Here is a 25,016-nt window from a genome sequence, read left to right as displayed (position 1 = left end):
CATGTGCCCCTCACTTGTGGGTGGGACCTGGATATTCCACATTACAGAGGGATCCAGGGCTTGAGGTATGACAGTAAAAGGGGGATTGAGCCCAGTATTCCTGAAATGGGCTGTCACAGTGCCAGGGTGTTGGAGCCTGGGACGTTTGACCCAAGTCAAAACCCAGATGAGGATGTAGGACCTGACTTATGCAGCCCTGTGGCGAGTGGTTCCCTTTCACAGTGAAGCAGAAAGCCAGGGACAGCCCTTACCTTCACCCCAGACTCCTTTTGTAAGAAGCCTGGGCGCGTGGACACACAGGTCTCTTCCAGGTATCGATTGCTACATGATACAGCACTCCAGAGCTGAGTGGCTGAAATCTACTATTTACTGTCATCTTCCATGGTGGGTTGGCTAGAATCTGCTGGGCAGACTTTCATGTGTTAAAGTTGAATGTCAGGGGGGATTGTGGTCGTCAAAGGCTCTGCTGGGCCTGATGTCCCAGCCAGCTGCTTACTCCGTTGTCAGTGAATTCTGATATTCACAGAAGCTCCACCAAGGTAGTCAGCTGGAGTGTCCACCTGGCCTTCTCCCTGTGGGGTGAGCTTCCTTGCATCACAGCCCTTTCAGAGCTGCAAGAGGGCAAGGTGGGAACTCCAAGAAACTTGGCCTACGACAGGCATGAGATACCTGTGCACACTTAACAGGGTAAACCAGTCCCCAAGGCTGGTCACCTTGTGCGGGACAGGAATTAGACTCTATGTCTCAGTGGAGAAGTGGTGGAGTTTGTGGCCATCTTCAGCCTACCACTCTTTCTGCCCTGCACTGTCTGCCCACTGGACCCCAGAGGCCAGGTTCCCATGGAAGGCATCTCAGCAAGGATTTGTAGAGTGCACCAGAAGGACCTGTTGGAAACACACTGGCCACCTGCTGGCACTAGGAATGACCCCTTTAGTTCAGGACTCATTGGGAAGCAGAGCACAGCCCCCACAGCTGTCTGAACAGGCTGGTTTTCCTCATTCTCAGGGTCTCCATGGCTCTGAGGGTAGAAGGAACTGCTCATTGATACATATAGGAACACACCCTCATCCTGCAGATGAGGAAACAGGTCTCTGGAGGGCAGCCATCTGCCTGAGGTCACACAGAGTGGTGCAGACCCCAGATTCAGATTATATGTCTGAAGCTAGAAGGAGGCAGTGCCAGCTTTGGGATCTCCCAGTCCAGGCTCAGGGGAGCTGTGACCAGTCAGGGCTACTGGCAGTATCATGAGTGGAGAGCAAGGTCCAGAGTAGGCACCCAGGAGGTGCAGCAGAAGGAGTGCCTGCTATTTCTGTCAGGCCAGTGGAACCTGCCTGACACACATCAGCTCTGGAGTGTCTCTTGGACCCTCCTGTGGACAGTGGGTTCACCACCCACACAATCCTGTTGCTCAGCACTCTGCCTTGTATCTAATGCTCCACTTCCCCACCATCCCAGTTTAGACTCAAGAAAGTGGGGCAGGTACTCGTCACAGGTGCTTCCAGGTCCTACCACTCCTTCTAGTCCTTTGTGTTCTTTTCTGCTTCTTGCAATTTCTCAGAAACTTTGGGAAAGACTCGCAGGTGTTTGGTAACTGGCATGCATTAGTCCTCCTGGAGGCAGCTCCCTGCTACCTAATCCTCACTCAAAACCAGCCTGTGAGGTCTGATGCCATGTGGCTTTGCATGGTGGAGGCAGTGGCCCAAAGCTACCCAGTGACAGGCCCGGGGTCATACCCAGGCATTTCCAACACCAGGCTTCTCGCTAGCCTCCCTCCTGAGTGTTCCTGTACACATCCAGAGAGTGCAGCCATTTGTAAATTCTGTCTTCATCAAGTAGTCAGGTCTTCAGACTTTGGCTGGGCTGTCCTTTGATTATTCTTCTGTCTGCAGGAAGATGTGTACTGTGCCACCATCCAGCATTTAGTGGAAGGCGTCATTTCTGGATACAATGCAACAGTGTTTGCCTACGGCCCCTCAGGTACCAACCAGGGCTGGTGGCAATGGGCTCTCTTAATAGCATCAGGTCCCTGTGTATGGGCACCCTGCAACCTTTCAACAGCTCTGGGGGTGGGCAGAATATTCTTTCTCCACAGATGAGATATAGTGATTTCCCCAAGGTCATGCAGCTTAGGAGGATTTGGGGAACTTCCCCAAGGTCATGCGGTCATCAGGGATAATTCTGAAATTCCACCCAAGCCTACGCTTTGCTGCCCACAAAAACTTGTAGACTTCTGTGCAGTTACAAGTTGGGCTCAACAAGCATTTGCAAAGCTAAGTTACCTCTCATCCCTAAAAACTAGAAGCACAGAGGGTCAGAGTTGGACAGGCCCAGCCCTAACCCTAACGCTGTTTAGACAGGGAAACAGGCCCCAAGAAGCATCTTGGCCAAAGTCATGTTGTGTGCATCTGTTTCTTTCATTCATTCAACGTGCATAGCAAGTCCTACTATGTGCCAGACTTTAGAAGGAGAAGAGCAATCTGTTTCTCACCTTTAAGGGCAGAGAGATGAGGGGAACAGTGAAGCATCCTTAAAAGTAGGAACCTCCTTACACAATGCAATGTTAATTCTCTTATAATAAAACAACGTGTCTGAGCCCACTTCAGAAGTTCCCACTCCTCTTCAGGTGCAGGGAAGACCCATACCATGCTGGGCATGGATGCGGAGCCTGGCATTTACCTGCAGACCCTCACTGACCTCTTCCAGGCCATCGAGAAGACCCGGGACAACATGGACTATAGTGTGTCTATGTCTTACCTTGAGGTGGGCCTGCCCACCTGTCTTCATTGCCCCATCTACAAAATGGACATGATGGCACCAGATTCGACACAACTGCATGTGTGAAGTCCCCAGTTCTGCGCATTGCCCCAAATGCTAGTTGCCCTGTGGAAAGCCTTGGCCCTTGGGCTGGCTGTTCTCTGGTAGTTCAAGCCTGTGTGGTGTGTAAGTCCTTGTAGTTCTTTGCACCAAAGCTACTTTGTTGCAACCTTTCTGTCCCCCCAGATTTATAATGAAGTGATACGGGACCTTCTGAACCCATCCTCAGGGTTTCTGGAATTGAGGGAAGATTCAAGGGGCAGCATTCAGATTGCAGGCATCACAGAAGTTTCCACCTCAAATGCCCAAGAGGTGAGGGCTGCGGCAGACACACACCAGAGCTCACCAATCTTTCTTGGCAGACATCTGCACCATGCTCTGCTCCCTGCAGGTGCTCAGGGCAGACATTACTGATGGATCCTACATACTTTTCTTGGCCTCTGATGAAGACCTGGGTCCTTCTCAACCCAGTGCCCCAGTAATCACAGCATCAGAGTTGGCTCAGGTCCAAGTCCATTTGCCATCCTGACCCTAATGATGGCTCCCTTAATAAGGGCAGGTTGCATGTACTTCTACAGCCCCATCCTGTCTCTCCCTCTGGTATCTGTGCTGGGACACACTGGGCACAACAATCGGGGTGCTCAGCAGTTGTACTGGCCTGAGTTCTGTAGAACAGCAGATGGGTGTTCGTCATACTTGCCAACTCCAGCAAATCTGTACTGTTGCCTGGAGTTCCATGCTACAAAGTGTTCTGGGGCTGTGCTGAACTGTGGGAAGAAGGGGTGGGTAGTCCATTGGTGATGTCTGCCATGGGGTAGAGGACAGGACAGGCAGTGCCCATGCCAGGAGCCTTCCCTTCCCCATTAACTAGTTAACCAGAAATTGCTCCCACTTGGTGAGGCACTGTCTTCCTGCTGTAAGCATCCCAGCCTTGGGACCATCCTCTTTCTTTTTCCTGGGTGTTTCTAGAATGAAGTGTGGCCATGCAGAGAGCCCTTGACTGCCTGTCTGCTTCTTCTGTCCTCAGATCATGCAGCTCCTCACCAGAGGAAACCGGCAGCGCACACAGGAGCCCACAGCCACCAACAAGACATCGTCCTGCTCCCATGCCGTTTTGCAAGTCACTGTGCACCAGCAGAGCCGTGGCACAGACCTGGCAGAGGAAGCGCGCCTTGGGAGGCTCTTCATGGTAGACCTGGCAGGCTCGGAACGGGCATGCCAGGTCCATGCCCACTCTTTCAAATGTCATTTTGATCACTTGCTTGGTGTCTGTCCCCTTCCAGTCTAAGTGGGACCCTGTCTGTCCTTGCCTAGCTATGTCTTTAGTGCCTAGTGCATCTTCCTGATGGAGAGGAAGCATGTGTTAGTGTTGAGGGAAAGGGAAATGAGCCTGGAGTTATGGGGCCTTCCCTTGCAGCAGGCTCTTCGTGGGCCTGGAGATGCAAGCATGAGCCACACATGTGCTTGCCCTTGGAGAACTTGGAGCTCTTGGGCAACTTCATCCAGGGAATTTCATCCAGGGAAGCAGTTGCTTGAGAGTCAGGGTCCTCATAGAGGCTGTAGGAGCCAGAGGTGATGGGGTCTCAGGGCTGAGTTGGGCTAAGTGCAAGGAAGAGCGTTTCAGCAGAAGGAACAGTGGGCAGAGAGGCTGTGAGGGGGACAGTACGTGTGACTGGTGTAAGAGACTACAGGCCCTGCTCTAGGCTCTGCAGGGCACCAGCCCAGTGCCCCTCCCCAAGTTCCGGGCTCCTTTGTCCTTGCTCTTCTTGTCTGGGTCAGGGCACTAGGCTCCCTAGCTGTTGCCCAGTGGCCTGAGCATTGCTGGAGAGCAGGGACTAGCCTCGGGCAAGGCCAGAGAAGGAGCTGATGGAGCTGTATGGGACATCATTGTCATCATGTGACACTCCATGCCCCTCTAATTCACCAGGCACGAGGTTCATAGTCTATATGCCCCTCCTGGTGTGGACCGAGGTGGGCAGCATGGTACCTGTGCCATAAGGTTGAGCTGTGGCTCAAGTCAGTGTGACCTGGACATGCACAAAGGTGATAAGAAGTGACCAAGCAGGCTGGGGAGATAGCTCAGTTGGTAAAGTGCTTGCCTCGTAAACACAAGGCCCTGGGTTCAATCCCCAGCACTGCAAAAAAAAAAAAAAAAAAAAAAAAAAAAAAAAGTGACCAAGCATGAGGCTCATAGTCTATGTGCCCTTCCTGGTGGACTGAGGTGGGCAGCCTGTGCCATATGTGGAGCTGTGGCTCAAGTCAGTGTGATCTGGACATGCACAAAGGTGATAAGAAGTGACCCAAGCTTTGAACCTGGGAGAGTCTGGTCCAAACAATGCCATTCTTGCTTTGCGACTTCCTTTCTCACTATGGTTTGCACTGTATGCTCTGGGGTTGGGATGGCTATCTACTCACTCACTGCCCCATGTCTAGCCCCACCCTGGGTCCCTAGGTTGCTGAAGCGAAGCAGGGCCTGGCCCTGTCAGATTGTTTTAGAATGTATTAGAAATTGTAAGGCACAGTAGGGCCAGCAGGTCAAGGAATGATTGCCATTCCAAGCTTGTCACAGTTCTCAAGAGAAGCAGACACAGAACACTGTGCAGGACCACCCAGGGAAGCACTGTGTGGGTCGGGAGGAAGGGAGACGGGAGACTATGATGAAGACTTTGATGTGGTTTCCCAGGAAGGAAAAGGTGAGCATAACCAGGACAGGCCAGCAGAGTGCTGACCAGTTTGAACAAGGCCAGGATGCTCTAGGGTAGGGGGATGGTGACCCAGAGAATGAGGGCCCACAGCAGAGGTGGTTGGGGTGTGAGCTGTGGATTGGTGGGTTTGCAAGTGAAAGATGAACTCAGGTGAGTAGTTTACTGGCTCAAGGAATTGGCTAAGCCTGGGAGGGCGGTCCCTCCAGGGTTAAGGCCCCAGATGATGAAGCATTGGAATGCAGAAAATAGAAGATATGGTCAGTATAAACAGATCACACGCAATGCTGAGTGCAATAGAGGACAGCCCTGACCCCTGGACAGGAGCTAGGATGGCAGCTGTGACCTCAGAAGGCCAAGTGGAGACCAGACTGGTCTCCCCAGAGTGTGGATCTGGGAGAGGGTACCAGATATGGGATCCATGTCCTGGACCCTGCCCTCACTTTGCTTTAAATTAGTGTGTGCCTTTGGGCTTGCCACTGTCCCTCTCTGGTCTCAGTATTTTAGCTGTTTACTCAGTGGCCTTCCTGTACTATCTCTGGGGTCTGCTTTGCTCTTAACAGAAAACTACTCATGAAATAGAGCACAAGGTCTCCCAGAAAGGGCCTGGCCCTGTGTGTCCACGAGACACGAGTGGCTGGCCCTGGCTCTCAGCCATGCTGGCAGCCCAAGTCCTGCCCTGCACTGGCTTCTGCTTAGTGACAGCAGCAATTTTTGTTACCCTCTGTGTGCTTGCTCCATGCAGCTTTTCCACACACCATCCTGTGAAATCATCACCATCACTGCCCCTTTGAGCAAATAGGGACACAGACTGGGAGATCTGTCTTCAATAAGTAGTTTCAGCCATTCTCAACCCATGCTCCCAGTTGACTCCAAAATTCTGCCCTTAAAAAGAAAGCAATAGTAATTTCTGATTTCAAACATAAAATGGAGGAAATTTGGAAAATATAGGTAGGCAAAAGGAGAATAAAAACCTGCCCCTGCAGTCACTGCACTTCAAGGTCACTTTCTTAAGACAGTTTGGGCTTAAGAGTGTGCTGGGGGGCTGGGGTTGTGGCTCAGTGGTAGAGCGCTTGCCTAAGCACGTGTTAGGCACTGGGTTCAATTCTCAGCTTCACATACAATATAAATAAAGATATCTTGTCCACCTACGACTAAAAATATTAAAAGAGTGTGCTGGGCTACTGCATGTGCATGTATTTGGCATTTTGCTGTGTCTAGGGGACTGCAGATGTCTGGGCTCTGGGGACACATGACCAACAAGTGACAGGTGGTGCCTTTGTGCAGCCTGCGTTGTGTGGAACAGCAGGTGAAAAGCGCTGAACATAAGAAGAGTGAATAGCTTTCAAGAGAGTCAGTGATTTGAAGGAAACAGAGGATGGCATTGGAAAGCATAGAAGGCTGGGGCTGCGGTCTCCTCAGAGAGCCAGAGGGAGTTCTCAGAGGAGGGGTCCTACAGGACTACAGGGTCCAGGGCTAGGGGCAGGTCTTCCCAGGCAAAACCCACACTCCTATTTTTAACATAAAGCGGGTTGCTCTGGACGGAGGTCTCTGTGTCTATGTTTACCTCATCCAGCAACGAGCATCTTTTGCACATCCGTCAGCACCCAGCATCCCTGGAAATGGCTGTGTACCACCCCACTGCATGGCACCATGGGAGTCTTACAGTCCCAAGAGCTCACAGAGAACAACTACCCCTACCCCCCAGGACCAGGGCAGGATGGGGCCCTTCCACACCCCTGCCTCCAGGCCTTTGTCCCCTCCCTGGGGATGGGGGAGTGGAGGTGGAGAGTAGGAATGGGCCCAGAGCCCCTGCTCAGCCTGGCCTCTCCCTGCACAGACCCAGAACCGGGGCAAAAGGATGAAGGAGGGTGCACACATCAACCGCTCGCTGCTCGCATTGGGCAACTGCATTAACGCGCTCAGCGAGAAGGGCGGCAGTCGTGCACAGTACGTGAACTTCCGGGATAGCAAACTCACGCGTCTGCTGAAGGTGGGTGCTGCTGGCTGGGCCTCAGCAGGTGACAGTGTCTCTCAGGAGTTAAGTCTCCCACCAGGAGTGATGCCCAGGACTGAGTCTCAGGGTCCTTCCAGGAACCTCTGAAGGCAGGAGAACACAACAAAGTCACCCTGGTCACTGTCTCCCCCCTCCACCCCCTGAGTAAAGTCCAGCTTTATTTGCATATCCCCAGTGACAGGGAGCTCACTGCCTCCCTGAGGCTTCTGGTCCCTTCCCAGATGATTCTGATGTGAGAAGGTGCCTCTTTATACTGATCTGAATGCTGTTACCTTATTCTACAGCAAGGCAGGATACCAATAAACAAATAGGCAAAGCACTAAATAAATGTTCCCTATAAATTCCATTTCTTGGTCTAATCTGCTCCATTAGAATGGAAAACAGAGAGGGTGGGACTGGAATGGGTCCCAGTTCATTCTGCCGTCACTGGCCCCTTGGTCCCAAGCACCATTGGCCCTTTTCAGGGTTTGGTCCAGGCAGGTCTGGTGGTGGTTGGGGGAGGATTGTTGCCCTGGGCGGAGATGGGAGCCCTGGGGTTTCTACTACCCAACTCAGTGGCTTCCACCCGAGCAGGATGCCCTGGGAGGGAACAGCCGCACGGTGATGATTGCCCACATCAGCCCAGCCAGCACCAGCTTCGAGGAGTCACGGACCACACTGCTGTATGCCTACAGGGCGAAGAACATCAAGACCCGGGTAGGCAGCTCCCGCTTGCTCACTTGGTCACCCCCTCTCTCACTCACTTGCTCACTCATTCACTCTTTTTTGTTGTTGTTTTATTCTTATTAGTTATACATGACAGTTGAATGTATTTTGACATATTATCCAAATATAGAGTATAACTTCCCATTCTTCGGGTAGTACATGATGTGGAATTATTTTGGTCATGTATTCATATATGCACAAAGGAACAGTCATTTACCCTTGAACTCACTCGTCCATTCACTTACTGATTCATTCACTCTCTTGTTCATTTATTCACTCATTTACTCTCTCATTCTCTCATTCACCCACTCATTCACACTCTCACTCATTCACTCACCCATTTGCTCATGCCAGGCAAGTGCTCTACCACTGAGCTACACATCAAGCCCTTTTTATTTTATTTTGAGCAGGGTCTTGTTAAGTTGCCCAGGCTGGCCTCAAACTTTAAATCCTCCTCCCTCAGCCTCCGGAATAACTGGGATTATAGACTTGCACCACCACCACACCTGCTTCTTTTAAAATGACAATTGACATTGGATTTAGGACCCACCCTAATCCAGGATGTTCTCATTTTGAGGTCAATTATATCTGAAAGACCATTTTCCCTAATAAGTTTACACTCACAGGTTATGGAATAGGGCATAGGGAAACATTCTGTGTGCCAAGCATGGTTGGTTGTAAGCTTTCTCTGTAATTTGATTTTTTTTTTTTCATTCCCACTGAAGCCCTAGGAGGTGTTCTTTTATCTCCATTTTACAGACTGGACCAGGTGGAGCACAGGGAGGGATAAAGCAATTTTACAAACTTCCATAGCCAAGCCCAGGGGAGCCAGGTGGCCTGGGTTCAGGCTCACACCCTAAGTTGCTGTGCTCTGTCTACACTGCTACACTTAGTCCAAATGATCCATCTCTTAAGGTGTATGAGAATTCAGCAAGATAATGAGCATTAGCTGCTTAATACAGTGACTGGCACATAGTCAGTGGTCAACACGAGATAGGAGTTATTTTATTATTATCATTTGTTAACAAACCTGTGATGAGCCCTTTCTAATGCTCAGATCTGAGCTAGGAACAAGCAATTAAAAAAAAATTGTGTGTGTGTGTGTGTGTGAGTTTTTGCTCTCACATAGCCTGAACTTAGCAATGGGGAACGAGGGAGGCAGTATCCATCTTGAACTCACACTGTGGTCAGGGCTCTGTGTAAGAACCACATGCTGTTATAGCAAAGGTAACAGAGAATACTGAATTAGAGGGACTGCAGCAAAGAGGCAGGTCAGATGAGGTCTTCTGAGGAGGTGACATGGAAGCTGAGCCCAAGAGACAAGCATCTAACCTGCAGATAGAGGCCACTAAGTGGCAGCTGCTAAGATTACAGTGCACATGTTCTGTGACCCAGCAATTTTGCCCTCCATGTCTACCAGAGAGAAGTGGCACCCCATCAAAATAAATAAATAAAAGGTAGCTGAAACCTGATGCCATTTATATGAACACCCCCCCACACACACACCATTACAAACCATGAACACCTCTAGATATAGAATGGGTACAAAGCTGCCCAGGAGAGATGTAGAAAGGTCAAAATGATAGCAGTGGTTGCTGGTAGGAGGGGTTTAAAAACACCTCTTGATAGATTATTTGAAAAATGTTTTACTGTGGTAAAATATACACGAAATTATGATTTTAATCATTTTAAATGGACAGTCCAGTGGCATTCCACACATTCACATTGTTAAATAGCTGTCACTACTATTCATCTCAGAACTTCATTACAGAAATGGGAACCCTGCCATCCTCCCCAGCCTGGCGCCCACCATTCTGCTTTCTGTGTCTATGGATTTGACTGCTCTTATTTCACTGAGCATGTCCTCAAGGCTCACCCATGGTGTAGCATGGTTCAGAATTTCCTTTCGAGGCTGAAGAGTATTGCTTTGACATTTATAACACAAGCATGTTTATACATCATCTCTCAAGCAGTTTTAGCCAGCTCTGACCTAGGCCACGTGTCTTTTCCACTAGGTCAAACGCAACCTATTGAATGTCTCCTACCGCATTGCACAGTACACGGATGTCATCTCTGACCTACGCAGGGAGATCGAACACCTTAAATCAAAAATTGAGAAGCAAGAGAAGAAGAAAAGTGAACCTGGCATCCCAGATGTACAAGGTAGTATGAGTATAGGCCTCCTACCTCCTGCAGGCCTCCGTGGTTCTGTCCCCTCCCCATGGCTCCGTGACTACCATCCCTGACCCACGGATGCATTCCTTCTCCTGGCCTGAGCACACGGTGCCTGGTTCGCTATGAGCACCTGCATTCAGAGAGTGATTCAGTGACCCTGCCCTGGGCTTTTGTCCTCACTCAGATGCCTCCTGACTGAAAGCCATATCCCCAGCTTCTGTTTCCGTACCTGTAAAATAGGATTGGATTGTTTTCTGCTTTCCTCTAATTTTTCAGTTTTTTTCTTTTTTGTTTAACTTCTCCTTTTTCTCTATGTCCTCTAACCTTTTCATTTTTCCTTCCTTCCAAGTCAGATTTTTAAAGATAATCTTTTTATTTTGGAACAGTTCTTAGATTTACAAAAAAGTTGCAAATACAGTGCATTAAGTTTTCAACTCCCCTAACGTTTGCTTCTGATGCCTTTTAAAATGTTAGTGAGGTAGAATAACTTAAAATCAACCATCTTAAGCTGAATAATCCTGTGGCTTTTAGCCTATTTGCAGTTTTGTGCAGCCTCCACCTCCAAAGCCCTTCCATCACCCCAGAGTGACTCACCATGCTTTCCCTGTCTTCCTTGCTTGCAAGTCAGTTTTATTCAGTTAGCCTCCTCCCCAGTCTGGAAGCACACCATAGTTTGACTTTAAGATGATAAAATTTGTCAGTAAGTTAAGAACACTCAAGAATATTTCTATCAAAGGTGAGTGCAGTGGCTTACACCTGTTATCCCAGTGATTCAGGAGGCTAAGGCAGGAGAATCTCAAATTTGAGGCCAGCCTCAGTAACTTAGTGAGGCTCTGGGCAAATTAGTGAGACCCTGTCTCAAAATAAAATATATAAAAAAAAAAAGACTGGGGATATAGTTCAGTGGTTGAGTGCCCTTGGATTAAATTTCCAGTATAGGAAAAAGAAACGAACAAAAAAACAAAAAAAAAATTCCATTTCTGTTAAAAATCAGATTCAGTAGATCCAGTAGATATACACACATGCATGTTCTTTTGCTCTGTTAAGAAGGTAAGTTTTGGGCTGGGTCTGGGGCTCAATGGTAGAGAGCTTGCCTAGCACGTGTGAGGCACTGGGTTCGATCATTAGCACCACATAAAAATAAATAAATAAAGGCATTGTTGTCTGTCTACAACTAAAAAAAAAAAATTTAAAAAGATGTGCTCAAGTTTATATTGGTATCACTAATGAAAAATAATTAAAAAATAATTTTAAGAAAAGATAAGTTTTACCAAAATTTATAAAGAACTTCTAAAATCAATAAGAAAGAATAAATGGCCCAATTTTAAAAAATGAGCAAAGCACTGGCAATTCATAGAAGAATTCTTAGTGACAATAAACATGAAAAGATTGTCAAATGCACTAGAGAGCAGAGATGCAAATTGGAAATAATTTTCACTTCTCAGACCAGATAAAGTTAAAATATCAGGTAACATGAAATGTTAATTAAATGGACAATATAAAATAACGTAAAATCAAGTGTGGAAATGGGTTCAATCTCCAGCAACGGGAGAAAACAAAAACCAGTGACTAATCACTGGTCGACTACTTAGGTAAGAATCTATCACAGGAAGCAGAAAGACAAACCTAGGTTTTCTCCTGCTCTGTGGAGCTCACAGTCTAGAAGGAAAGCAGATATGATGTATTTATTGCAAAATACCACCTAATTATAGGCGTGTAGAGGACCGTGATGGAGAAGCCAGGTGTTATCAGAGCAGGTGGCAGACGCAGAGTGGGGGTCTGGCAGGGTTTTGCTGAGAAAGTAAGGTCTGGACTAGAATGATTAGCCCAACCTTGCCCCTCTTTGAATTCCTAAGACTCAAATGCTGGTCACTTGACCAGAAATCAGATGGAGAGAGGGTTTTAATCCTAAATCATCTATGGTTTATCTATCAGAATAACCATCTAATCTACACATCCATGCATCCACGTACTTACCAGTCCTCTTCCTTCCTCTCCTCCTCTTCTTTTTTTTTTTTCCAGGGAGTACTGGGGATTTAACTACTGAGCCACATCCCCAACCCTTTTTCTTTTTTATTCTGAGACAGAATCTTGCTAAGTTACTTAGGGCCTCACTAAGTTGTCCAGGCTGGCTTCTAACCTGCAATCCTCCTGTCTCAGCCTCACAAATTATTGGGATTACAGGTGTGGCCCACTGTGCCAGGTCCTACCCATCTTCCTACCCACACACATGTGCATGCATCCATCCACCCATCTTCTATCCATTTACACGTGTATCAAGCCCCTCCATGGTGGGCAAGCATGGGGTTCAACTCTGGCTCAGCCAAACTGCTCCTGATACAGCCAGCCTCCTTCCTTCCTGCAGTCACAATCACCCCCCATGAAGCAGAGGAGGAGAGCCGCCTACAGATGAATAAGATCCGGGCACAACTTATTGGGGCCTTCAAGGAGCAGATGGAGATGCGCCGCAGCCTGGTGGAGCTAGAGAACACCAACATAGAGCTGCACATCGACCTGTCTCGCCACCTGCTGACCATTGCAGAGTGAGTGTAGCTGCCTGCTGCATACAGCGCACCCCAGCGCTGTCTTTCCCAACAGGCAGAGGGGCCCATATGAGGTATTGGGAAACCACTGGTGAGAGTCCCCTACATCCTCTCCTGCCTTTGTTGCCCAAGAAGGACTTTAACCAAGGTAAGACTCCTTTGCCCATCCCCCCCTCCCCCGTTCTTCTGCCACAGTAGCTAAGCGGGGAAAGTAGAAGCTTCCAGACTCCTTTGTTCTCTCAAGATTGGGATTCAGGGTCAGCCCTGAGGGTTGGCAAAGATCAACACCACTTGTGGAAGAGAGTGTTGAAGCCTAGGGGGACATTAGTTTGTGCATGGTGTTGCAGCTCCTTGGCCTCAGCTCTTGCTCCCTGTCCATCCCTACTGAGGGAAGAGTGACTGTGACATCCATCTCTACCTCAGGGCACATTTGGGGCCAAAAAGGGCACTGTTTACCTTTACACTGGGATAAGAAGTATCCCCTCAACTGCCCTGGACAAACTAAGACACACAGCTAGTCACTTATGGTTAATTTAAAATAGCACTGTGACTTAAACCCATTTTTTCCCTTTACCCTCTACTTCCAGTTCTACACATATTTATCCTCCTTCCTTTCTGTTTCTTTTCTTTTTTCAATTACACACAGTACAAGACATTAGAGGGATCCTAAATTTTTAAAATGTGCTCATAATCTTGCCCCTTTCTTGCCAGACATCTTCTGCTCTAACTCCCTTTATCCCTCTTTCTTGCACAGTTTCCATGGAATCCTCCTGTGTAGATTTAATGTGGCACCTCCTGCAGAGCCCTGAGCTGTCAAAGTTATCATCACAGGGGGCTGGGGAGATAGCTCAGTTGGTAGAGTGCTTGCCTTGTAAGCACAAGGCCCTGAGTTTGATCCCCAGCACCCAAAAAAAAAAAAAAAAAAAAAAAAAAAAAAAAAAAAAAAAGTTATCATCACAGAGTCCCAGAACCTGCAGGCTGTCATTGTGCAGCTTCTTTAAAATATTTTTTAATTGTCAGTGTATTTTGTGTATTTGTTTATTTATATGTGGTACTGAGAATTGAACTCAGTGCCTCATACATGCTAGGCAAGTGCTCTACCACTGAGCCATAGCCCCAGCCCCATCATCCAGCTTCATGGTGAGGAAACTGAGGTTCAGCAGGGGTACATTTCTGGAGGAGGTAGTCAGGGGAGGTCCTGGGCAAGCAGTGGGGGTGAGGAATCATATGTAGAGAAAGGATCATACAGAAGACCTAATTTTGCTTCATTTTCATGTCCATACCTGTGAAATGGCCAGCTGGGGCCAAGGGGTACCAGGACTCCCATCCCCTGGTGTGGCTTGCACTCTGACCCCTCTGTCGTGCTACAGCTGGGAGCGGGAGAAGACCCACCACCACATGCACAGGGACAAGGGCGAGCCAGAGAAGGATGAGGAACCTGCAGATGCTGACGGGGATGAGGGCGAGTCTGCAGAGCCACAGGAAGTGGCTCTGGCCAGAGAGGAGGTTGGCCTGCTTTTAGCTGAGCAGCGGAAAACTGCAGCTCTCAAGGTAAGGGAGAGGGACCCAGCATTTTCATGGTAGTGGGGATAGTGCTTATTGACCAATGACTGGGTGGGCTTTTTGTGAACATCAGCTCATCCCATGGAGTAAGGTCAATCGCATTCATTTTAGAGATGAGGAAACTGAAGCTCAGATTAAGCCAGGCACAGAGGCACACACCTGTCATCCCAGCAATTTGAGAGGCTGAGGCAGGAGGATTGAAAGTTTGCGGCTAGCCTGGGCAACTTAGTGAAACCCTATCTCAAAATAAAAATAGAAGGGACTGGGGATGCCGCTCAGTGGTAGAGCAGAAGAAAAAAAAGATGTATTGGGTAAATTGCCCCAAAACCCTAGAAGGCAGAAGGAGCAGAGCTAGGACTTGACCTGGGTCTGACCCGATGCCTGTGCCACCTCCTGAGGAGTTTGGTTGCCCTGGGGGTGGCGGGGGGCGCTCAGGCCAGGAAACCTGTGTGTGTGGAAATGGGGCAGGAGTGGCCGTGTCTGCTCCACTGAGACTGCCCACCTCACCTTCTCTGGATGCACCTTGGAATGGCAAAGTCTTGCTCCTTCCCTTGCAATAACCCCCATGCAGAGTGGACGCTTTATAGTTTAGAGTGATTCCATGGGTATCTTGCTCACTCCTCCCCTGATTCTAGTCTTGGTCATGTCATGTGAGGACCAGGGACCCTGCCAGAAGGAAGCCACACTTAAGTTCCTCTCTGGAGAAGGAATTCTTTTCACATTTGAGCTATTTATGTAATAGTGGGTTATCTAATAGTCTCACTTCAGAAAAATTGCAGAACTGGTGCATACTCTGGGGAAGCGGGTACTGTTGCAGCCCCTTGGTAAATGCTTGCAGGTATCTTCTCAGGTAGTACAAAAAGTGTCTGATGCCATCATGTTGTTAAGAGCAGGTGGGATTTATTTCTCTTAAAAGCTATGACCTAAACCAAGAACGTAATATGACTACAGCATGGGGATCATGCAATTTCATTTCAGGATTCAAAATTGGATGTCCTCCAACTTTTAAAAATAAGAAAAATGCTTTATGCTTGAGCCAATAATGTGCATCAACAAGAAAGCATGAGCTTCAAGAGCTAAACATGAATATTGATATGTCATGGCGGCTGCAAATGATGAGCCTGTTACTTGACTAATTAGTTAACAGTCAACCAAACACAAATCAGTGTTTTAAGTGTCTAGCTTAATGACAGGCTCTGGAGACCTAAAGATGAACGAGACACCTTCCATGACTTGAACTCACACCTAGTGGGAAGAGACAACATGGTAGTTCAATATGGCAGCACAGCAACAGTGCCGGACAGGGCGCAAGGGAGGGAGAGTGCAGCCTGGGAGTCCGGGAGGTCTTCACGGATAGAGTGATGCCAAGAAGATGGAGAGCAGCTGGGGAACTGGGCCAACTCCTCCAAGGTGGTCCCCTGTGGATCCCAGTTAAAGAAGGTGGTCAGACGCAGCTCCTCAGTGCTCTGGAAAGTGTCTTTCTACCATTCCTGGGCACCTTGATTCTGGGCTCACCAGGTAGCTTGGGCCCAAGTGTTACCCTCTGGGGGCCTGGATGGAGTTGTGAGGTGTGATGGTTACTTCGATGCATCGATGCCATAGGATGCAGTGATTCCATCAAACACCAGGCATGCTGGGCACGGTGGCACATACCGGTAATCCCAGCGGCTCGGAAGGATCTCGAGTTCAAAGCCAACCTCAGCAAGAGTGAGGTGCTAAGCAACTCAGTGAGACCCTGTCTCTAAATAAAATGCGAATAGGGCTGGGGATGTGGCTCAGTGGTTAAGTGCCCCTGAGTTCAATCCCCGGTACCAAAAAAAAAAAAATAATAATAATGATTGGGCATTGCTGTGAAGGTGTTTCGTAGGTGTGGTTAGCATATACAATCAGTTGACTTTAAGCACATACACACACACGCATGTGTATAGACATGTACATAAACAAACACGTCTATATCTGTGTACCAGGCTCCTAGGGGTTCAGTTTCTCTGGAGAACTCTGACAGGGCCTCCAACCCATTTCCTACAAGGGGTGGCAGCAGTCCCTGGGCCTACAGCAGAGGAGCTGGGCCTTAGCCCTTCCTGCTTCCTTTCATGTGCTGCTTGGTTTGGGAGACACAGGACCTTGGTTGTGGACCATCTGTCATATGGTGGATACAGGGGATGCTCCACAGTGTCAAAGTGGGCAGCTCTGTTTCCCATGGTGACACATGGTGAGGGATAAGCCCTGGCACTGTATCTAAAACACCATGTGTCAGTAGAAAACTTGAGTTTCGGTGGGCCAACAGGTCAGGAGATGACTGCCATTGAAAAGAGTTTGCTACTTGTGGTTCCCAAGAAGAGGGCTCACTGTGCCATGCTATGCAGCGTCACATGAGGAATACCAGCGTGGGTTAAGAGGCAGGAAAAGCAACATGGTCAAGGCCTTCACTATGGTTTCTGCAGGAAGGAATGAGCCAGGCAGGATAGTAAGTTTTAGGAATGACTGGCTAGAAAATTTGGGCCTAGGGACTGTCCTACTTGTCTAGTACTAGCTCTGGGGAGATTAGGATGGGTGGAAGGTAACCCAGAGTGTGAGAGTCCTGGAGAGGAGGACTCGTGGATGAATCATTTGCCCTGTCCAGAAGTTGGCTAGGCCTGGGAGAGCCTGCCACTCCAGAGTCGGTGAGGCCCCAGGTGTCAAAATGTCAGAATGCAGAAAGTAGAAGACCTATGTAGTCCAGGAGACAGGGGCACATCCTTAGAGCCTGCCACCATGTGTCTCCTGAGTGTGATTGGCAGACCTCGGCACATAGGAATGAGCAGCCATGGCTGGCAGGATCCCATGTTTTCCCTGAGTTCTCAGTTTCTCCCTTAGGCTGGGCTGGAGCAGCGCCTGGCCCATGCCAAGCAGAAGGCCTCACAGATGGAGAAGCTGCTGCCTGAGCAAGTCACCAATGAGGACCAGCGGGAGGTGCTGAGGCTGCTGTGCAGGGCCCATGAGCTGGAGGTGGAGAACACAGAACTGCAGGCCGACAGCCTCTACCGGAAGAACTTGCTGTGCCAGAAGGACTTTGTGATCCAGCGCTACCACCAGTACCGGCTGCTATGTGAACAGGTCATCCAGGAGCAGCGGCAGCTGATGCAGGGTGCGACCACTGCTGGATGTGCTGTTCATCATCATTGTTCTCTGGAAAGAGGAAGCCATGCCTGTGGTTGAAAACCCTAGGCAGTTCCCCATGGCAGAGCAGAGATAGCTCCTCCCTTCCCCTCCAGGAGCCTGCCACTGCCAACTCCCTGCACATGCTCTCCAGAGGTCTGTGCAGAGATGGTGTTTGTTTTTGTTTTGTTTTGTTTTTTGGGGGGTGTGTGTGCTGGGGATCGAACCCAGGGCCTTGTGCTTACAAGGCAAGCACTCTACCGACTGAGCTATCTCCCCAGCCCCCAAAGATGGTGTTTGGATGGGGGTTTTATACCCACACAAGCATGCCACACACCCTGACCAGGCTTCACCTTCTTTTTCATTTACCCATGAAACTGCTCTGTAAGGGGGCAATGGAATCTGCCTCATCTGTAGGAATGCCTGCACCTCCTTAACTGTCCAGTTGAGATGTTTGCTTTGTGTTGGTACCTGCCCCTGTGTCTGCTCTTGTCCGCATGCATCCTGAGTGTGTGCAGATGCTGCAGTCATCCTGTCCCTGCAGTCAACACTCACTAAACTGTGTAATGAGTTTTTCTTTGGAGAGACATCACATGATTTTCTTTATTATGAGAAAAAGGCATGAATTATAACACCACTAAAGAATGTTCTGGAAAAGATAACAGGTTCTCTATAACCCAGCACCCTGCCTGTAAGCAGTGAAATTAATTTTGTTAGAGTTATAACTGTACTTTTTTTTTCTTGCTGTGCTAGGGATGGAACCCAGGGCCTATGCCTGTTAGGCAAGCACTCTACCACTGAGCTATATCCCCAACACTTTTTTTCTTTTTTTTTTTTGAGGCAGGGTCTTGCTAAGTTACCCAGACTGACTTTAACTTGCAATCCTCCTGCCTAAGGCTCCAGTGTCACTGGAATTACAGGCGTTCAACACCACACCTGGCAATTTCCCACTTTAACTTTGTTTTCTTTATGATACTGGAGATTGAACCCAGTGGTGTTCTACCACTGAGCTACACCCTCTGTTCTTTTTATTTTTCTTTTTAAAATTTTGATATAGGGTCTTAAAAAATTTCCCAGACTGACCTTGAACTTGAGATACTCCTGCTTTAGCCTCTTAAGTAGCTGGGATCATAGCGTGTACCACTGCACCCAGAAATTTGTCCCTTTTTAATGACTGAATCCTATTCCATGTAGATTGATCATTTTGTTCACCATTCATCTGTTTGTGGGTATTGGGGTTGGTTTTGTCTTTTGGCTATTGTGAATAATATTTGTGTTTTAAGTTTTTCTTTAATTATTTTGGATATATCCCTAGGAGTGGTCCTTTAACTTTTAAAAGTTTTTTTTTTAATTGTAAACAAATGGGGTACAACTTGTTTCTCTGGTTGTACATGAAGTAGAGGCGTACCATTTGTGTAATCATACATTTACATAGAGTAAAGATGTTTGATTCATTCTGTTATTTTTCCTTCCCCCCACCCCTCCCACCCTTCTTTTCCCTCTATAAAGTCCCTCCTTCCTCCATTCTTGCCTCCCTCCCACCCCCCATTATATATCATCATCCGCTTATCAGCGAGATCATTTGTCCTTTGGTTTTTTGGGATTGGCTTGTCTCACTTAGCATGTTATTTTCCAACTTCATCCATTTGCCTGCAAATGCCATAATTTTATTCTTCTTTATGGCTGAGTAATATTTCATTGTGTGTGTGTGTGTGTGTGTGTGTGTGTGTATATATATATATATATATATATATCTCATAGTTTCTTTATCCATTCATCAATTGAAGGGCATCTAGGTTGGTTCCACAATCTGGCTATTGTGAATTGAGCAGCTATGAATGTTGTTGTGGCTGCATCACTGTAGTATGCTGATTTTAAGTCCTTTGGGTATAAGCCAAGGAGTGGGATAGCTGGGTCAAATGGTTGTTCTATTCCAAGTTTTCTAAGGAATCTCCACACTGCTTTCCAGAGTGGCTGCACTAATTTGCAGCCCCACCAGCAATGTATGAGTGTACCTTTTCCCCCACATCCTCGCCAACACCTATTGTTGCTTGTGTTCTTGATAATCACCATTCTAATTGGGGTGAGATGGAATCTTAGGGTAGTTTTGATTTGCATTTTTCATATATCTATTGATTGCTTGTAGATCTTCTTCTGTGAAGTGTCTGTTCCTTTCCTTAGTCCATTTGTTGATTGGGTTATTTGTATTCTTGTTGTAGAGTTTTTTGAGTTCTTTATAGATTCTGGAAATTAGCGCTCTATCTGAAGTATGAGTAGCAAAGATTTTCTCCCACTCAGTAGGCTCTCTTTTATTTGTACTTTAGAACTGTTAATAACAGGGCTGGGGTTGTGGCTCGGTGGTAGAGTGCTTGCCTAGCACATGTGAGACACTGGGTTTGAGCCTCAGCACCTCAAAACAGTTAATACATAAAATAAAGGTTTTGTGTCCATCTACAACTAAAAATATTTTTTTTCTTTTCTTTCTTTTTTTTTTTTTTGGGTGCTGGGGATCGAACCCAGGGCCTTGTGCTTACAAGGCAAGCACTCTACCAACTGAGCTATCTCTCCAGCCCCTTAAAAATATTTTTAAAAGATTGTTAATAGCAACATTTTATGACTGAAAGACAATACATGAACACAATAGAAAAATTTTAAATTGGGATTGGAGGAGGTGTAGCTCAGTGGTAGAGCACGTTGGCAGGTGAGACCCTGGATTCAATTCCCAGCACTGCAAAAAACAAACAAAAAATTTTTTTTTAAGTAGACAGAAACAAAGACAATGTAACAGAAAAGCCTCTTCTATCAGGTCGAAGTGTTTGCCTTCAGATTTCCCAAACACAATACTGTCTTCTAACAAGTGGTGGACTGGTTTTAGGGGTTGTCCTGCCCCACTCTAATCCTGCTTTCCTGGCTCCTCAGACAGTGGCATCCAGGTTCCGGAGTCTCTGGACAAGCGGTACCGGCTCTACTCCCAGGAGCTGGGCGAGGGCACTCTGGACCGCCTGCTGCTGCTGCACTCGGTGGTCTCTGGCTCCCTCCGGGTGAGTCCTGCTTGCCAGTCATTCTCCCTCTCCGCCACCCTCAGCCCAGGGCTTCTACCATGGTCAGTCTCTTTCATTCTTGGCCCTGGACCCTGTCTCTGCCAGGCCCCATGAAACAGAAGAGGAAATTTGGAAATACCCACAGACCACCTGCCTAGGGCCAGAGCAGTGGGTTGGAGGACAGGCAGAGGCACAGGCTGGGGATTCAGGCAGATTTCAGGATGAGGCCAGCCAGCTCCTGGGCTCTGATGGACATGGTCTGGCCAGAGATGGTGGAGGAGGTCTACTCACAGGGCCAGGCCACTCTGCTGTCTCCTAGGACATCTCTAATCCTTGGCTATTACCAGAGATTCCTCCAGTGGCAAAGGCCAGCAGGGAGCCCTGAGTTTCCCTGATCAGAGGGCCTCGATGACCTAGAGAGGTCCTCTGGGACCCTTGGCGAGATCTCAGGTGTTAGGTCTTTCTTTGGGTGTCTTGTTGTCAGGGATGGGCTTGGTGCTCTTGGGAGTTCACAGGGAGAGGGCTGCAAGGTGGCCTCTGTATTTGCTATTGAGTGTGAAAGCTGCCATTCCTGATCCTCCCACACCCTAGAGGAGGCCTGGTATTCCAGACCAAAAAAAAAAAAAAAGATCCAGAGAAAAGGAAGAAGAAACCTCTAGCCCTTAACCAGGTGGGCAAGGCATGGCATGAGGAAGGCTCAGGGACCCCAACCCACCCTGCAGGCTCAGGCCCTGGCACTGCACTGTCGGTTCCTTCCAGTGGTGTGCAGGGTCAGTCAGAGGGTGCTGGGCTGCTCTGCTGGGTCAGCAGGCTCAGTTACCACTCGTATATCTACTTCCTGCTTGAGGAAAGCCTCTGCTCTGCTCTGCTTCCCCATCCTTCCCTGAGAGGTGTCTCACTTGGTTTTTATCTTTCATTTTTGTTTTAATAAACTCTCTTTTAGAGAAGTTTCGGGTTCACAGCAAAGTTGAGCAGAAGGCACAGAGTTCCCATCTACCCCTACATACACAGCCTTCCCCATTACTGACACCCCACACGGGACCTCAGTGGTCCATTGCTACAATCAATGGACATGTCAACACATCACTATCACCCAGAGGCACAGTTTCCAGTGGAATCCCTTTGTGGTCTGATGCTGTAGGCTGGACATTTTCCAGGCGGGTGTCCGCCGTGGTATTGTCATACGGCAGTCTCCCTGCTCATCCATGCTCCCTTGCTCATCCTCCCCGCACCAGCTCCTGGCAACCACCCCTCTTTTGGTTGTTTGCCTCTGTCTTTTTGCCTTTCCCAAAACCATATAGTTGGAATCATACAGCAGTTAGATTTTTCAGAGTGGCTATTTGTACTTAGTAACAGGCATTTAATGTTTCCTCCATGTGTTTTCATGTCTTGATCACTGTTTTTTTTTTTAAATATTAAGTAACTATCCATCACTCATCTGGCTGTACCAAAGTTTGCTTTTCCATTTGCCTGCTGAGGGACATCTTAGTTGCTTCTAAATTTTAGCAATTAGGAAAAGAGTTACTATAAATATCCATGCTCAGGTTTTGTGCAGATGTAACTTTCTAACTTGTTCGGGTAAATTCCAAGTAGCGTGATTGCTGGATCATGTATAGGGGTAAGTTTAGTTCTATAAGAAGTTGATGAACTGGGCAGGGGATGTAGCTCGGGGCAGAGCACTTGCCTCGCATGTGCAATGTCCCGGGTTTAATTTCCAGTACTACAAAAACAAAGACAAGAAAGGAAAGTGACAAACTGTTCTCCAGAGTGGCCATAGCATTTGCATTCTTCACTAAGGACCACGAACTCCTCTTGCTTGTGTCCTGGCCGAAGCCTCTGTTGTCTCCTAAGTGGTGGGTGACAGGAGCATGTTCTGCAATGTTTTTTCACACTAGTGTCCTTTTCTGGTCTATAATCCCACTCAGGATTCACATTCCTTCAGTAATTAGGTCTCCCTAATCTCCCTCAGTCTGAGAAGGCTCCTTGGTCTTTCTCTTTTTCCCAGGTCTGACACTTGAAGACCATTGCTCCATTACTCTGAAGAATGTCCCTATTCTGGGCTGGCCTGGTGTTTTTTCATGAGTAGATTGATTGAGCTCATTCTCACGATGGTGCATTTTGGCAAGAATGCCACAGCAGTGAATTCTCTTTTGAGTCCCTGCTTTCCATTTTTTGGGGTTTATAGGACCCTGAACTAAAATTTCCAGGTCACACAATAATTTGTTTAACGTTTTGAGGGCTTGCAGACTTTTGAGGGTTTCTCACAATAAGTGTCTCCTTGCACACCACTTTTGCTCAGGGTTGAGGTTGTGGGATGATCCCTGGGATCTGACATGAGGGATCGCTATGGTGGTGGCAGGAGTTAAGGAGTCCGCTGGTTGGCCTCCCCACTGCATGGTGGTGGCAGGGAGGACGTGGACCTTCCCATGTCCTTCAGAAGCCCTCTGCTTGATGTGGCTTGCCCACATTCCTGCCAGCCTCACTTAGCAACTATCTGGTCCCAGGATGGCTCCATTCTGAATATCTCACCCACGCCAGAGGAGCCCAGTGGAGACCAGCTGGAGGACAGGAAAGATTTCCCACGGAGCACCCAATTTGAGCTGCCCTTGATGCTGCAGGAGAGAGACAGGTAGGTGAGGTGGAGCCTGATGAGGACCAAATCAGTGGATCCTAAGCTCTTGGTTGGCAGGTGACTGGGGACCCATCTCAGAGCCAGTGCTTCCTCTTTCCTGGAGTGTCCAACATCCTGTTCCTTGAGGGATCCTTTTAAGAAAAACAAGTCATTCTAGGAAATAACCACTACATGGAGTAACTATGAGGTTACACATTTAAATAAAATAAATGAAAATATCAGAACACTTCACTCCTAAATATAGTAGCATGCAGGTCTAAAGCAGGGACATTTCCCTCTGAAACCACAATGTAGATAATCATTCTCAACAAAATTAGCGATGATTTTGAATATTACTCCATATCTTGTTTATTGTCAAATTTCTCCAAATTTTACCCTAAATGCATCTACAGCTGGTTTGTTCAAACCAGGCCACAGTGAAGGCCCAGCGCAAAGCCCAGGTCTACCCTCATCACCTTTGGGCTGTGAAAACCACAGACTCCAGGCAGAGGTGGCATGATTCCTTCAGTATGTGGGCCTATGCAAGCATGTTGGTGTACCAGTCTGTGCTTTGCATGTGCACGTTTGTGCATTTGTGCATGAAGTTGTGTTTACAGAGGTTTATGTACACACAAATGCACACACACATTCATTCATGTGAGCACACACATGGGTTTGTGTGCAAATGCGTTCACGTACCTGTATACATGGCACATGTATGTCTGTAGGTGTTATGTACATATGTTTGGGGACAATAAGAGGACAGTCCCTTTCTTTCCCATCTTGATGGTCATGGCTAACACCCCATAACAAAAGGCAAGTTAACAAGAGAAAAGCATATCCAAATTATTTACTTATTTAGTGGTACTGGGGATTGAACCTAGGGCCTGGAGCAAGAAAGTGCTCTACCACTGAGCTATACTCCCAGTCCTTTTTTTAAATTTAAATTTTTAGTCTTTATTTTTAAATTTTTTAATGTTGATTTTTATTGGTGTATTATAATTATACATAATAGTGGGATTCATTTTGACATGTTCATATATGCACACAGCATAATTTGGTCAATTTAATCCCCTCCCCATCCCTTTCAAAATTTTATTTTAAGAGAGGGTCTTGCTAAGTCACCCAAACTGTCCTTGAACTTACAATGCTCCCGCCTCAACCTCCCATGACACTGGGAGGCCACTGTGTCCAGCAAGCATAGCACATTTATTTGATCATAGCCATATGTAATACTAGAGGCTTCAGATGAAGACCTAAGGACCCAGGGTGAACTCTCCATTTGTCTGCTTAGGTCTGATGAACCATGTAGAAACACGACTGGAGAAAAAGTGTGTGAGTGGAGGTAGTAGACTTAGGGGGACCCAGCCAGGCCTGTCTCTGCAGGCTCTTCTCGGCCACTCTGCAGCGTTCCTTCTGGAATGAGTGCCTGATGACCTGCAGCTAAGCAGGGTAGATCAGAGGAATTTCTTTGCTACCAGCTCTTATACGGAAAGGTGGGAGGAAAGTTAGAGCAGCATTCTTATGTTTCAGGGCTGCTCTGAGGACCCATCTTAGAGAAGAGGAAGTCTGGTTTCTATGGCTTGCCTTGAGGGAGGAAAGATGGCAGATAGGAAGGCCTTGGAGGCCTTCACATACAGTGTCATTTTTTTGATTTCCAATGTGTTTCACGTGCACACACGTGTGCCTGTGTCTGTGTCATGAAGG

At 47.7% G+C, this 25,016-nt stretch overlaps 1 protein-coding gene across 1 annotated transcript in view; it reads left to right on the top strand.

Moving 5' to 3' along the window:
• The window catches only part of LOC124970544 (kinesin-like protein KIF19), a 41,198-nt gene that overhangs the window by 5,558 nt on the left and 10,624 nt on the right, over positions 1-25,016 (top strand). The window contains exons 4-15 of the mRNA XM_047533951.1: positions 1,890-1,977; positions 2,624-2,760; positions 3,001-3,126; positions 3,842-4,036; positions 7,357-7,509; positions 8,107-8,229; positions 10,254-10,401; positions 12,779-12,956; positions 14,327-14,507; positions 17,376-17,646; positions 20,577-20,698; positions 23,203-23,327. Coding sequence (XP_047389907.1) covers positions 1,890-1,977; positions 2,624-2,760; positions 3,001-3,126; positions 3,842-4,036; positions 7,357-7,509; positions 8,107-8,229; positions 10,254-10,401; positions 12,779-12,956; positions 14,327-14,507; positions 17,376-17,646; positions 20,577-20,698; positions 23,203-23,327 — 1,847 coding nt within the window. The remainder of the gene's footprint in view (positions 1-1,889; positions 1,978-2,623; positions 2,761-3,000; positions 3,127-3,841; positions 4,037-7,356; positions 7,510-8,106; positions 8,230-10,253; positions 10,402-12,778; positions 12,957-14,326; positions 14,508-17,375; positions 17,647-20,576; positions 20,699-23,202; positions 23,328-25,016) is intronic.

The sequence above is a fragment of the Sciurus carolinensis genome, chromosome 18 (genome assembly GCF_902686445.1).
Source record: "Sciurus carolinensis chromosome 18, mSciCar1.2, whole genome shotgun sequence".
In the NCBI taxonomy this organism is placed as follows: domain Eukaryota; kingdom Metazoa; phylum Chordata; class Mammalia; order Rodentia; family Sciuridae; genus Sciurus; species Sciurus carolinensis.
Note: the sequence above shows the minus strand (reverse complement) of the source record. Positions and strands in the feature narration are given on the sequence as shown.